This window comes from Dromaius novaehollandiae, chromosome 7 (genome assembly GCF_036370855.1).
Source record: "Dromaius novaehollandiae isolate bDroNov1 chromosome 7, bDroNov1.hap1, whole genome shotgun sequence".
NCBI lineage: Eukaryota > Metazoa > Chordata > Aves > Casuariiformes > Dromaiidae > Dromaius > Dromaius novaehollandiae.
In genome coordinates this window covers 18,180,973-18,194,761 of record NC_088104.1, presented here as the reverse complement: position 1 = coordinate 18,194,761, position 13,789 = coordinate 18,180,973, and the positions used below count along the sequence as shown (strand labels likewise).

At 59.6% G+C, this 13,789-nt stretch overlaps 1 protein-coding gene across 13 annotated transcripts in view; it reads left to right on the top strand.

Moving 5' to 3' along the window:
* Positions 1–13,789, top strand: part of TNS1 (tensin 1) — a 79,058-nt gene that overhangs the window by 41,925 nt on the left and 23,344 nt on the right. For 12 of the 13 annotated variants that reach the window (XM_064514765.1, XM_064514764.1, XM_064514770.1 and 9 more), the window contains one exon: positions 5,350–7,059. The exons of the other annotated variant lie outside the window; for it this stretch is intronic. In XM_064514765.1, coding sequence (XP_064370835.1) covers positions 5,350–7,059 — 1,710 coding nt within the window. The remainder of the gene's footprint in view (positions 1–5,349; positions 7,060–13,789) is intronic. 13 annotated transcript variants of the gene reach the window in all.

The window sequence follows — 13,789 nt, the reverse complement described above, 5'->3', positions numbered from 1 at the left end:
TATTTGGACCAAAGGGGGCCCTGAACTAGGGGGTTGTTTGGAAATGTGGCTCTTCTTAGCTTCCTGTGGGCATGGACTGGAACAGGGGAAATGTAGGCTTTGGGGGAATGGAGTGGAGGTTTTGCATTTGCTTATGTGTTTTATATTTGCAAATGGATGCAGAATATTTTGCTGTGTATTTTGGATCGATCAAGCAGCAGAGGTGAGGGGAAAAGGGGATTAAATCTCACCTGGCTTCCAGGCAGGGCCAGAACATGGGTTCACGCGCTGGCCTGCAATCACCTGGACTGGTGAATTGTCAGCACGTTCCCAGCGCAGATTTTGGCCTGGACCAACTGGGGGAGTGCCAGGCAGCTCCTGGGTGGATGTGAGCCATGCTGTGCCTCCTGCTCTGGGACAGGGCCATGCATGCCGTGGTCCTGCACACTAATCCAGCACTCACACGTTCACGCTGTGGCGCTGGCGAGGGCCCGCTGGCACAGCTCATGGTGAGGATGGTGGCAGGGGAAAGGGCAGAGAAAGGAATTTGCAGAAATGGGGTGGGTTTGACAGATTGCACTGGGAGAGCCAACACGGAGAGTGGTGGCCTTCAGAAGGGATTGGTGGCTCAGCCACAAACAATTTCCACTCTTCTTGAACTGTGTATTAAAGAAGAAGAAACTCAAGTCTCCAGTGAGACACTTGCATTTGCAATTCTGGCTGTGCCTCCCGGCTCCGTTAAAGCATCACGCATAGCCTGAGGGAACATCCCCTCTTCCCACCCAAAATGTGTAATTGCTTTTTGAGGACAGATGTGACACGTGTACACGGCAGCGCCAGGCAGGGCTGGGGGTCACAAACTGGGAGGTTGCCACGGCTGGGGGCTTCACCCTACCAGCGCAGTGGGGTGGTGCTCAGCCCCTGGCGCGGGGAGGCTGCCTGGCCGGCCGCTGTCTGGGAAACCGTCCGACCATCCGTGCCTAGGAAATGGTTAACGCAGCGCAGCCCTGCCTGCGGAGGAAGTAGTTAATATTCATAGCTAGGAGCTGTCTGTCCGGCTGTCCTTCCTTCATAGCAGCTGGCGTCTCACCCTCCCCGCACCTCGCTGGGGTTAACTGGGGCTGGGACTGTCGTCACAAAATTAGACACGGGCATCCCTGAGCCCCCCTTCCCCGCTGCCTCTCCCCTTCCCCTCCGGCTCGTGGCCGCGAGCGCTCCCATCCCTGTGTGGTCTGGGAAGGAGGGGAAGGGAACAGCACCTCCTCTGTCTCCAGCCCATCTCCGCCAGCTCTCGCTGCCTTTCACTCCTCCATCCTCCCTCGGGCGCTCGGGCGCTGCACCGTGTCCGCGAGCTGCCCAGGGCTGAGCCCCTCCGTGGCGTCCCGCTGCTGTTGTGGCACTGTGGGCAGCAGAGGGACCCTGCAGCTGCCCGTGGGGGACCCTCTCGCTCACCCCGAGGGGCTTGCTGGTGGGGAGGGAATAGCTCTGTGAGAAGAAAAGCAAAGCCAAGAGGACTGACACCAACCAAAGGCAGCCCCAGGCTGACAGCTCCCGTCCTGGACGGACACACGGAGCTGGCTGCAGACGCTGTTCGAGCTGCCGTCGTGCCAGGTCCCCTGGAGAGCTCTGGTGCTGGAAGGAGTGAAGGAAGGGGAATTTGCCACCCGCTCCTTCTCTTCGCCTGGGATCTTTTCTTCCCCATCCCCTTTGGGTAAGTCCTGACTTTGCTTTTCTTTGAATGTGATGGGATGGGGGAAAGGGGCAGGGGGCATGGGAAGTCCATGGCTGTGGCTCAGAGGCTGGGGTCACTTTTGGTATCATGTCTGGGCACATGATAAAACCAGAGCTGTGGGGGGCTGAGCTCTACCCCATGGGGCCTCAGCCTGGGCCCTTCACCCTATGAAGGATCCTGGGACTCTATGATCCTGCCTGCCTGCTCATGGTTTGGAGATGCTCCAGGGCTGGTGCTCTGGCTGTCCTGGTGTGGAGGGAGCAGGTGGGATGCTGCTTCTGGCAGGGATCAGGGATCAGGAAAAACATGGTGATGCCCCGACTTTCCCATGCATGCCAGAGATGGGATTCATGCTGGCACAAGGTGCTGTGCAGTGAGACACTGCTGCACCCAGGGCAGCTGTCTGGGATTTAGGGATACAGGTCCTTCCTCTCCCCACCTGTCTGTCATCAAGTCCTGATGCCACATGTGTTGTGGACCAGGTTTTCTTCTGGGGCTGAGCTTTGGGGTGATGGGGAGGGAGAGGGCAAAGCATTGCCCTCCTGGGGGCAGCTAACAGTAACCGGGGCAGGAACAGCCCGGGCTTAGCAATTCCCCCAAGCACGGCAATGCAACCAGACTGATGACGCGTCTGGGGCTGAGCCCTGCCCAGGCCGGGATGGCACAGCCTGCCAGGCTGGACCTGCTCTGACCTTTCGGGCTGAAATCTGACCTTGCTGGGAGCTGGGACCACTTTGCTGCAAACAGGAACCTGGGATCTTGCTGTTTTGGGGATGGTTGTTTTGACTAAGACAGCTTGTGCCCCCTTTCCTCATTCTTATTTTTCGGGGCAGAGGGATTTTATCCAGCTTGGACCACTTTGCTGCAAACAGGAACCTGGGATCTTGCTGTTTTGGGGATGGTTGTTTTGGCTAAGACAGCCTGTGCCCCCTTTCCTCATTCTTATTTTGCGGGGCAGAGGGATTTTATCCAGCTTCTCAGGTGACAAATGGTTGATGGCCATATGATCATAGCATGGTCTAGGGGTGACATGGGGGGCCTGGAGGTGTCAGGGAGTAGCAGATGCTTGGTCTGGGTATCAGAGCCCAGGGGATGTGAGGGGACGGGGACAGGGTGGGCTGTCAGGTGGGGGGCAGAGCAGCCAGGGGACAAGGAGCTGGCTGAGGGTGGAGGTGCTGCAGCCTTGTTCTTCCTTGCCATCCTACTACTGCTCTTGGGCTGGGGGCCACCAAATGTCCCCTGCCCCCTGTCTGGCCAGAGAGAAGGTGGGATGGTGCGTTTGGGTCTCTCTGGGCCCGCTGTGAACTGCATTGTGCCCCCTGCTGACCCCGCTTTCAAGATGTTTCTCCTGGCCCGGGGGCAATCCCCAGACCACAGTCTAATTAAAGTCTTTACTATCTACTTTTTCCTCCTGGAGCCATGTGCTTTCATTTAGTTTTATTTATTCCCTTTTCCTTTCCCTCCACCTGCCCTATTTATTCCTGCCTCCCCCGCTGGCTCTTGCCCTATTTCCCAGGACCGGCCAGCGCCCATCCCTGCCTTCCTGCTGTTGCATGGGAGGGCCAGGTGATGTCCCAGCTCCAAGAGATGTCTCAGCCTCTCGGGCGTTGATGCTGCCCCTGGACACTCCTTTTTCCTTTCTCCCTTCATGAGAAGGGATTCCCTCCCTCTCTCCCCCTTTCTGGTGCGGGAGGTGTTGCCGAGTCAAACGCTGTGGGTTCCTGCCTAAACTGGGTGGATTAAGTTGCTCTGAGTCTCCAGAAGAAACTGTGGACTCCCATCCTCGCCTCCTTTCCCACGCCGGGGTGCTCGGGAGGACCTTGCCGTCCCTGCCAGGACTGCTCCAGCAGGGGGTCCCTGGGGCATCGTCAAGCGCAGGAGGGTCTTTGGGACTTGCCCACCTCCTTGGGACGCCACCGGTCACCGTCAGGGATTCAGGAGTGGAAAATCGGTGGTGAGGGGGTTCTTCCCAGAGTGGGAAGAGGCTGACTTGGTATGTCATGTGCTGGGTGTTATTTCTCCGCTCCGCTTCGCAGCAGGGGAGAGGGGTCGGGTGGCTGCATGTGTTGGAGCTGTTGGGGAGCCACAAGCGCGTGGCCAGCCTTGGCACATCAGGGCCGGCAAGCGCAGCACACCCAGCCCCATGAGCGGACAGGGACAGGTTAATGCAGCGCCAGTGCCCCCCGGCTCAGGGGCTCGCTTTCGGAAGTGTTTTGCTCGCAGATAGGAGCGCTCTGATTTCACACTATCGCATTAGAGCCGTCTTCCGTTCCTGAGTCAGCCGCCTGGCCTCCGGCCAGAGAAGAGTCATTTTTTCCTCCAAAAGAAAGTGTTTAATGCTGCTTGCAGGCCCTTCCAGGAAACCTCAGCGGGGAGCTGGAAAAACAGAGTCTGCAGCCCAGCCGGTGGCATGCGTGGTCTGGGGGAGGGATGGGCGTGGCTCGCAAGCTGTCCCCATCGCCATCTTGGCAGCTGGGGTCCCTGGGACCCCTCTTTGCACCAAAGGCTGTGCGACCTGTTGGGAAATCCTTAACAAGCACAGCCTGTACTGCTGGGGGCGGCCGCTGCCGGGGCGGTTCGTTCTGGGATGCTTGGAGAGGGATGTGAGGCCGGCAGAGGGGGGAGCCGGGGCAGCCGCCGCGGTGAGGACTCCTGCCCAGGTTGCTGGAGGGCAAGGCGGTGTCGTTGCTGTATTGTGGCTGTCTCCCGGCCCATCGGCCCATCCAGGCTTGGCTGTGGAGCAGAGCTGGCTGCTTGCGCAGGCCTTGAACTGTGGCATCGCGGCGTTTGGTGCCTCCCTGGGGAGGAGACGCTACATGTTGAGAGTTGAGCAGAAGTGCTGCTTGTGCAGTAGCTGTGGGAGAGCATCTGGCCATGAGTAAAGGACCTGGGCAGATCTCTCCACCCTGAGGGAGAGAAGGAGAAGCACAGAAAGAGTGGGAGCTTTTCTGTAGCTAGGGAAGAAAATGTCAAGGATGGGTGGCTGGCTGGATCCATGCATCATCTGGGAGGAGAGTGGGAGGAAGGAGTGGGTGGGGAGGTGGGAAGGTGGGTCCTGAGTTCATCTGTCCTCCATCCATGGGATGAACACATCCAGCTGACACAGACAGATCCTCAGCCTGTCCTCCTAAGGCCTGCGCATGCATCGCTCCCACCCTTTGCATGGCCACAGCCCTGTCAGTCTCCCCAGTGCCATATGGCCCTTTGGTTGAGCCCTGCAGAGAAGTAGGGACACCATTATGTACAAGCTGATTCCCTATCAGCAGCCCTGACTGTCTCCATTGATGGATCCTGGAGGAGAATTGCCATTAACATTGGATTGAACCAGGGGGTTATTTGCCGAGTGGCTTCAGAGCATGCGGTGCTTTCAGGGCAGGACAGACGGAGGGAAGGACAGCGTGCAGAGCCGGGGCAGCGCGTGTGGAGCTGTGGTGCATGGGGAGGGGAGATCTGGCTCCGGTGTCTTTGCATGGTGGCGCCTGTGGGATTGCGGAGGGTTCTGAGGAGACGGCAGTATTGATAGTTAAGCGTTACAGTGGCATGGAAGAGATCGAAACCTTCGGCTAATGGGACCCATTAGCTCCGTGCAGAGAGCCAGCAATTGATCTTGGGTCTCGTGTTCGTTTCTCCCCCTGCAGAGGTTGGGCACACGCAAGGGCCCCTGGACGGGAGCCTCTACGCTAAGGTGAAGAAGAAAGACTCCCTCCACGGCAGCAGTGGTGCCGTTAACACCAACCGCCTCCCGCTCTCAGCAACACCGAATCATGTTGAGCACACGCTCTCGGTGAGCAGCGACTCAGGCAACTCCACCGCCTCCACCAAGACCGACAGGACCGATGAGCCGGGGGCGCCTGGGGCACCTGGTGGCCGCACGGTGCTGAGCCCCGAGGAGAAACGGGAGCTGGACCGTCTCCTTGTTGGCTTCGGCTTGGAGAGTGCAGCACCAATGCACAACCATGCACCGGGCCCTGGGCCCACTCGCTTGCCCGCCATGCCGGGCCGCCACGTGGTGCCAGCTCAGGTGCATGTCAATGGGAATGCTGCACCACTGGTGGCCGAGCGGGAGACAGATATCTTAGATGATGAGCTGCCCAACCAGGATGGGCACAGTGTGGGCAGCCTGGGCACGCTCTCCTCCTTGGATGGCACCACCACCACCAGTGAGGCTGGGTACCACGAGGCACCCCGCGTAGGGAGCCTCTCGTCCCTGCCCAATGGCCCTGCAAGCTACAATGGCACTGAGAAGCTGCTCAAAGAGGGGCTCTATGATGCGGAGCCACTCTCCAACGGTGGCTACCCCTACAACAACCAGAACACGTTGATGGGGCATCACCTCCGTGACCCACTGGCTCACCTGCGGCCTTCAGCATCCACTCAGGAGAGCCTGGCTGGCTACCCACAGAGGCAGCCAGGCTTGCCTGCCCCAGTCTGGCACCAGCCCCCGCCACTGGCCAGTGTCCAGCCCTACTTGTACAACTACGACCCTCCTGGTGCCTATCGCTCCCAGTCCTTCCCGACGGTGGACATGGCCAAGTATGAGACAAACCCCACACTGCCCCAGGCCCCAGCTCGCAGCACCAGCAGCCGGGAGGCCGTGCAGAGGGGCTTGAATTCCTGGCAGCAGCAAGGCGGGAGTCGGCCGCCTTCCCGGCAGCAAGACGGTGGCTTGGAGAGCCACAGCCCAAGTGTGTCCAGCTGCAGCCCCCAGCCCAGCCCGTTGCAGCTCGTGCCCCCGCACAGCCACAGCATGCCTGAGTTCCCTCGGGCACCCTCCCGCCGGGAGATCGAGCAGTCCATCGAAGCACTTGATGTCCTCATGCTTGACCTCGCTCCCACTGTGCACAAGTCGCAGAGCGTGCCTGTGACCTCCCGCGAAGACAAGCCAGGGCCCCTGGTCTCCTCACTGTCAGCCCAGCCTGTCTCGGGCCTCTATGCCCAGCCGGCTCTGCAGGTGGCCCAGCCGAGGTCCTTCGGCACCTCCTTGAGCCCCACAGTCTCTGAACCTGTGCCCAAAGCCTATTCTCCTGTGGGTCGAGGGGCTGGGGAGCCAGACTACATGGTGCAGGATTACCGGGAAACCTATTCACCCTACAGCTACCAGCCGCCTCCGGTGCCAGAGCCGAGGAGTTACAGCCATGCCCCAGCTAGTGCCCCAGTGAGTGTCATCCCGCTGAGCACCTCGTACAGCCCTGCAGGATCTCAGCAGCTCCTGGTCTCTTCCCCACCTTCCCCTACAGTCCCGGCACAAACCCAGCTGCCCCCCAAGGGACTGGAGAGTTACGAAGACCTGTCGAGATCAGCAGAAGAGCCCTTGAATCTGGAGGGCCTGGTGGCCCACAGGGTGGCAGGTAGGATGCTTTGATTCCTTGTGGGGATGGGAGGGACCATGTGTCCTGAGATGCCAGAGCTCATGGAGGTGGCATGGGGCTATGTGGGGTCAGGCTGGCATGCCTGGCTCAGCTGAGGGCACTGCGTGGGGCTGCAGGTGCCTGGAGGAGGGAGAGCTGGCTTCCCATGTAGGGCAGCAGAGAGCTGTGGTGACTCCTCCTCCGTGCCAGATCTAGGCTTGCCGCTTGGCCACTTGAGAGTGGATGCACCCCATGTCTTCTCTGGCGTTGGGTGGGCTGGCACCTAGCTCCAAGCCCGTGGAGGGTGGCAGCCTGTGCTGCTCTCTCCTTGGCACCATGGAGCGCTGGGGCGGGCTGAGCCCTTGCCATGGCTTTGCTCCCTGCAGCCTGCTGTCTTGGGGCTGCTGGCCTGGTAGGAGGGAAGTAGTCGCTCTGATCTGTGCTGGCAGGAGCATGCAGCAGCAGCGACCAGAAGGGAGAGAAGAGTTGTGCCGAAGTCCGGCTCCCCCTTCTCAGCCCTTGGGGACATTGAGCTGGGATTTCTCCTGCAGCAGGGCTGCTCACTGGGTCATGGAGGGATTCCTTCCTTTCAGGGAGAATATGGCCCAGTTAGGGATGATATTTCCAGCTCTGACTGACGGTGTCCTGTCTGGACCCCTCCTTGGGTGCGGTGCTCCCAGTGCCTGGAGCATGCTCAGGTTTAAGGTGCAGAGAATGTGCCTCGTGTTGCGTGTAGCTGGCTCCTCTCTGACTGCAGCCCCTTTCTTTCCCCCCAGGGTGTTGGGCTCTGGGCTCATGCCACCCCCCGGGCAGTGTGGGTGCTGCTGGAGGGGGAACCGTGGTGCAGAGTGGCAGTGGCATCCCCTGCCCTGCTTCAGGTCCTGCTCTCTGGGGCTCCCCACCTCAGCTTTCTGCCCCAGTTGCCGAGCTAGCTGGGCTCTGGGAAGTTTGGAAATGGGCCTGGTGTGTGTGTGGCAGCCAGGTGATGGGAAGGTATTTCCCAGCCCAGCTGGAGAGGAGGAACAGCACTGTGTGGTTGGGTGCAATGCAGAGCGTTGGTGCCATGGGTGGCCAAAGGGGTTTGCTCTGTGCCATGGAGGGGAAAATCCTGTGCTCCAAATTCCTGCCCTTCCCTGGCTCTGGCTCAGGGAGATTAGGGGCACAGGGGGTGCTAGCCCCCCCCAGGAATGGGCTCCCATCGCCTGGGAGCAGCGCAGATGCCTTCCCTCCATGCCGTTTGAACGAGCAGTTGTTTAGTTGTGGAGTGATATTTGGGAAGGATTCAGGGATGCGTCCAGGCTCAGGGCCAGCTCGTGATGCTGAGGCTTGGCAGCTCCGTCCGTTCCAGCTCTGCGCTCAGTCCAGAAGCTTGCACGGTATTAGAGGGAGGGGGGAAAGGCTTGGCTGGAAAAATACAACTAGCACCAACCCACCAGGCACTGGGCTGAGTCACTGCGGCACAGGGGTAGGGGACAAGAGGGGTGCCAGTGGCAGGGGGAAAGACTGGGGGCTGGACAGGTGGTGGGGGGCAGCTTGCATCCATCTAAACCCAATCTTTGTGATTCAGATCCACAGAAATACTTGGGGACCGAGGGCTTGTGCAGAGGGTTTAAAAAATGCCAAGGACATACAAATGCCCAAACCCCTGTGTATCTCTGGACTGAATATTGCAATGAGAAGCACCCCAACACCCCTCAAAATCCTCCTAACAGCTACAGGGAGGGAAAAAATGGGGTGGAAAAGAGCAGAGCCCCCCAGGAGAGGAGGGGAGCATGGAGGGGGCAGTTAACCGTCTCTGGCACCGTCCCAATGGGTAATAGCATTTGCAGTGGGTCGGAAATGGATGTTTGCTTGTGTCTGTCAAAGACTCTTGCCCCAACCCTGGGGGTCTGAGGAAGGGTCCTGGAGGCTGGGCCGAGGTGAGGCACATCCCCCCACAGTGCTGGGCTTCCCGGGAAGGAGAGCAGCCTGGGCTGGTGCCCACCCACGTGCAGCTGTCACCGATGGAGCCTGGCCATCCGCCCCCAGCAGGGACATGCAGACAGGCGCCTGACCTCCGGTGGGAACGAGGCGTCCTGACGGCCGCGCCGGGGCTGGGAGGGGACGGCTGTGGCATTAGGGCTGGGTTTGTTTACATCCCCCACTGCTATAAATTGCCCAGTGCGTCCAGGTTCAGCGATGAGGAACATCTCGCACCTCCTCCGTTCCTGGGGAGTGAGCACTCCCGCTCCCGCTCCTGTTTCCCGGAGGGGGCGGGAAAGGGGCAAGGGTGGACCTTCACGTCCCTGCCTCCTCCCAGTTAGGCATCTGGGGACATCCTTTCTTCTTGCCCAGGGCCCTGGGGCATGTCATGCCCAGGCACCCTGAGATGCAAGGCCCAAGATGGCTGTGATGGGTTGTCCTTGGTTGTCCATCGTGGGATTTGCTGGTCTCTTCGCTGGGCAGCTGCTCTCTGGCTGCACTGACACGTGTGGGGCTGGTGTGAGATGGGGGGAACCTGTGTGGTGTCGTACCCAAGGGGACAGGTCTGAGCGTCAGCTGGGCATTTATAGTGCAACATGAGGCTGCATGTGGCTGGGAGCCGCCATTTATTTCCCACTGGGAGCAGAAGGGGTGTCTGGAGCCGTGTGCAGGGGGCTGAGGTGAAGTGAAGTCTCCCTTGAACCCCCAGCAACCATGGGTCTATCTGTGGGAGCCTGACTAATGTTTTCTCTCATTTTTTCTCTCTCTGTCCCTATTGTCTATTGTGATATATGTTCTGTCTGTCCGTCTGCCACTTCCTTTCCCTGTGGTGGACTGTGTCCATGTCCTGTGGTCTCCCACCCTCCCCTCCATCCCTTTTGCACCCCCTGTTCTGGGTGTGCTGACAGAGTACAATGCCAAGCTCAGGGACCTCTGCAAGAGCACCAAAGCCCCCCGTCCTCCTCTGAACCAGCCACGGTCCTTCTCCTTCTCTGGTTTGTTCTGTTCCACCTTCCTCTTTCCTTCTCCTCCCGCCTTCCATCCTTCTCTGCCTTCCTTCCTTCTCCTCCTCTTTCCTTCTCCTCCATCTTTCCTCCACTTTTCCTGCATGCTGAGTGCTCTGTGTGTTGCATGGACACGGGATGGGGGGAGGCTCAGGAGACCCTCCTCACACAAGATTTATCCCCTTTTTCAGCTGGGCGAAGCTCAGTGTCCCTCCCGCCTTGAGTTCCTCCAGTGCATGGGGGAGCCCCTGGCCCTGGGCACAGACTCTCCCACCCACACTGGGTTTTGCTTCTCATTCAACCCCAGAACTGATGTCTGGTGGGTTTTATTCCTGTGCCATGTCCTGGTGCTCAATCCAAACCCTCTGAGCTTTGCCCCAGCCCCAGCTTCTGCCCAGGGAAGCAAGGGCAGGAGTGCAGTTTGGCAACCCCTTGGTTCAGCCAGCTTCTGGCCTGGCAGGATCTCGCCTGCCCCAAACCTGGGGGCTTCCCTCCATTGGACTGTCCACAGCCAGGCAGTGCAAGCTGCAAAGGCTGAATTTTAAGAAGTGGCTTTTGCAGGACAAGTGAATGCCTTGCTCTTTGGAGGTGAATCTCTGCTGGGCTGCCAGGCCTGAGTGAGCTGTGCTGGGGACCTGCTCAGCACCCATGCAGCAATCTGCAGGTTTTGCATCCACGAGTCCCCAGGGCGGGCAGGAGGAGGGGGTGGAGAGGGGCTGGGGGCAGAGCTGGGGGATGGGGGGTGAAGAGTGGGCTGGGGATTCACCACTTCTGTGGGTGACTTCTCTCTCCCTGCTAGCCACCTTGGGTTTCTCCCCAGGAGAACCGAAGAGGTTTGAACCCTCCAAATCTTTGATGCAGAGTAACATATTCTGCCTGTGCCTGTTTGCAGTGATGAACAGTGCTGCCGGCTGTGCTGTGCTGGGGGCACAGCCTGCTCTCGAGCGTCCCCGAGACTAGGGACGAAGCCACCGAGCTGGCTGGGGGCAGAGAGTTTAGGAGCCCCATGCCTGTCACAGCAAAGCCAGACTGTCCGTGCACATGTGGTCCTGACTTGGCTACTGATGTGGACCTGGCCATGAATTCCTCCAGAGGACAAGCTAGAAGATCAGAGGCAGGGTTTATCTAGGCTTAATCCAGGGCTGACCTGTGGCTGCCGAGCCTGGCATGCTGCTTTTGGCCACTGCCGGCACATGCTGCTCGTGCCTGGAGCACATCTCTCTCACCGAGGGACTGTGCATCAGCCCCAGCTGCACCCATCTGTGGATGGTTGCATCAAAAAAGTGCCCTGGGAGGAGGGTAGAGGTAGACGTGGCTGTGGCCTGTGGGATGGGGGAGTCTGGCTCTGGCGGAGAGCAGACCAGGGCGATGTCTGCTGCTGTCCCTCATGCAGGGAGAAAGCAAGTTTTGACCTCTCTGGCACTGGGTATCCTGTGTCCCAGCCTGGCCCTAATGGCTGGGTGCAGCATCCCACAGGCGCAGTGGGGATGTAGTGCCAGATTAGCAAGTGAAGCCGGCTCGCAGCAGGGGCGGCAGCAGTGGTGTGAGGCAGGGGGAGCCACGGGGGTGCAGCCTGCTGTTTGGTGTTTCGGCTGCTCTCGGTGTGCTGTGATGGGGGAACCTCATCCGCGCAACCGGGCAGGGCATCCTGGAGGAGCGTGAGCTGGCCGTGAACGGTTGGGCTGCGCCACACCGTGCCCCTGGGGACAGTTTGCCCTGCCAAAGCTGGGCTGGGCTGTGTGTCTGCAGAGGGGGGCACACCAAGGCGGGGTAAGGATACTTTAATTTTGAAGAGTCATTTCCAGCATGTCAATCACCCAGGGGTCGGGGGAAGCTGTGCGCAGAGCCTGGGTTTCCTCCAGGCTTTGCTGCAAGTGCCCTGTGATGTTTCCCACTCTCGGCTCCCGAACAATGAGTCCCTTTTTCCCTTCTTCCCTCCCCTCCCCGCCGTCCCCGTCTGTTTTCCATTTCTGGGGAGCAGAGAAGCGAAAGTGTGGTGAACTCATGGGTGTCTTGAGCGCAGGGCACAGAGCGGGATTCAGTGCTGTGCAGGCACTTGGCCGGCGCTGCCAAGCGCTGGCTGCTCCCGGGAGCTGTGGGGGCTGTGGCAGCTCCCGCGTTGCACTGTGTCCTTTTGCCAAGCAGTTTTTCTCCAAGACCCGTGCGCTGATTCCCACGTGGCCCCCTGCTCCCACCTCCTCTTGGGCCTTCTCCTTGGGGTGTCCAGCCACATGCTCCCTCCCTGTCCCCTCTCCGCCTGCTTGGGGTCTGGGGACACCCAAATGCATCGCGGATGGGTGACACAGAGCCATGGCTGGTCCCTGTGCCAGAGCGGGAGGCCCCATGCTGCAAACAAGTGATGTGGGCTGACAGCCGTGCTCCAGGGACCTGGTGTTGTGCCTCCCAAATTAAAAAAGCAAGCAACGTGAACACGTGCAGCTTGAGGTGGGGCCCAGTCCCTGTCTCTCTGCAATGCTAAATCTCTGCAGCTCACTTTGGGGTAGGGATGCTCCCAGTGGCGTTGCAGCTTGTGCTGATCCACGAGAGCGCAGGACCCGACACTTGGTGCATGAAGCAGAGAGAAGAAAAGAAAATGCAGAGTTTTGCTTTATTGTCTCCCCATTTCTTTTCTTCCCGTGCTTGCAACTTACAGATTCATTCACTTAGAAGAAGTGGAGCAAAAGATTTAGGATGGCTGCTTACAGCGCTCCCGATTGGCCGCCGTGTCTGCATTGCAGCTTCTCAGAGGCCCTCTCCCCTCCCCGTCCTCACTGATGGCCTTTTTAGCTGCCTGCCCCTGCCCCCCAGGCTGGGGCTGGCTGCCTCCGAGCCAGGGAGCACCTGCAGACTGGACCGACCGGGGAGTTGTGTTTCAAAGCGGCTCTTAGTGGAATTTTCCAGGCCGCCTCCGCGGCTGGAGCCAGCCCTGCTGGCGCGCGGCCCCTGCCTCCCAGCCCCGCCACTTCTCCCCGGAGCGGTGATTTTATTGTTGTTGCCATTAACTGCACTGATTATTTAGAAATGCATCCACCTCCCTTGCTAGCTCTGAGCCCATCCCTGAGCCGGGGAAGCTCTGACGTCGCTTGCGCACGGCTTTGTGCGTGAGTGGTATGTGCAGGGACGGAGGAGAGGTCAGCGGGCGCGAGGCGTCAGGCCCGGTCGCAGCCCCACAGAATGACGGGAAGCAGCTGATGGCTGGTTTTTCTCTGTGAGCCCGTGGGAAAGGAGTTGGTGTTTGAAAAGTGCATTTCCTGGAGAATGATATTGTCCTTTTATTTATTTATTTTTTTTTGGCGTTCTGGGCCGAGAGCATTGTAAGAGCTCTGTGGCTCTGCAGGAAAGGCTGAGGGGACAGTGCTGTCACCTTTGCCGGTCCCCACGTTGCCGTTCCTGCTTGCTGCGGCATCTCCCCACTACCGCGGTGCTCTGGCTCGGGATGCACTGGAAGCTCGGGGATGTGGCCGGGGCCGCGGGATGTTGTTGGCCCCTTCCAGGGCAGGGCGAGCAGCAAATCTGAAATCAGAGAGTTGCCTCACTGCCATGTGGGTCCCGAGGAGGAGAGGGACTGCAGTGCGGCTCTGAGTTATACCCATGATAACTCTGTTCAGTCTCTGCTGAGGCCTCCTGCGCCAAACCTGGCACCATGGCTGTTTTGGGGAGCTCCCACTCAGAGCACAGCATGTGCCGGCTCCAGGTGCCGGTTAACCTCCTTGTGAGGGGAGCTCCAGTGTGGGGCCAGCTGGAGTGGAGCTTTCAGCTGGGCC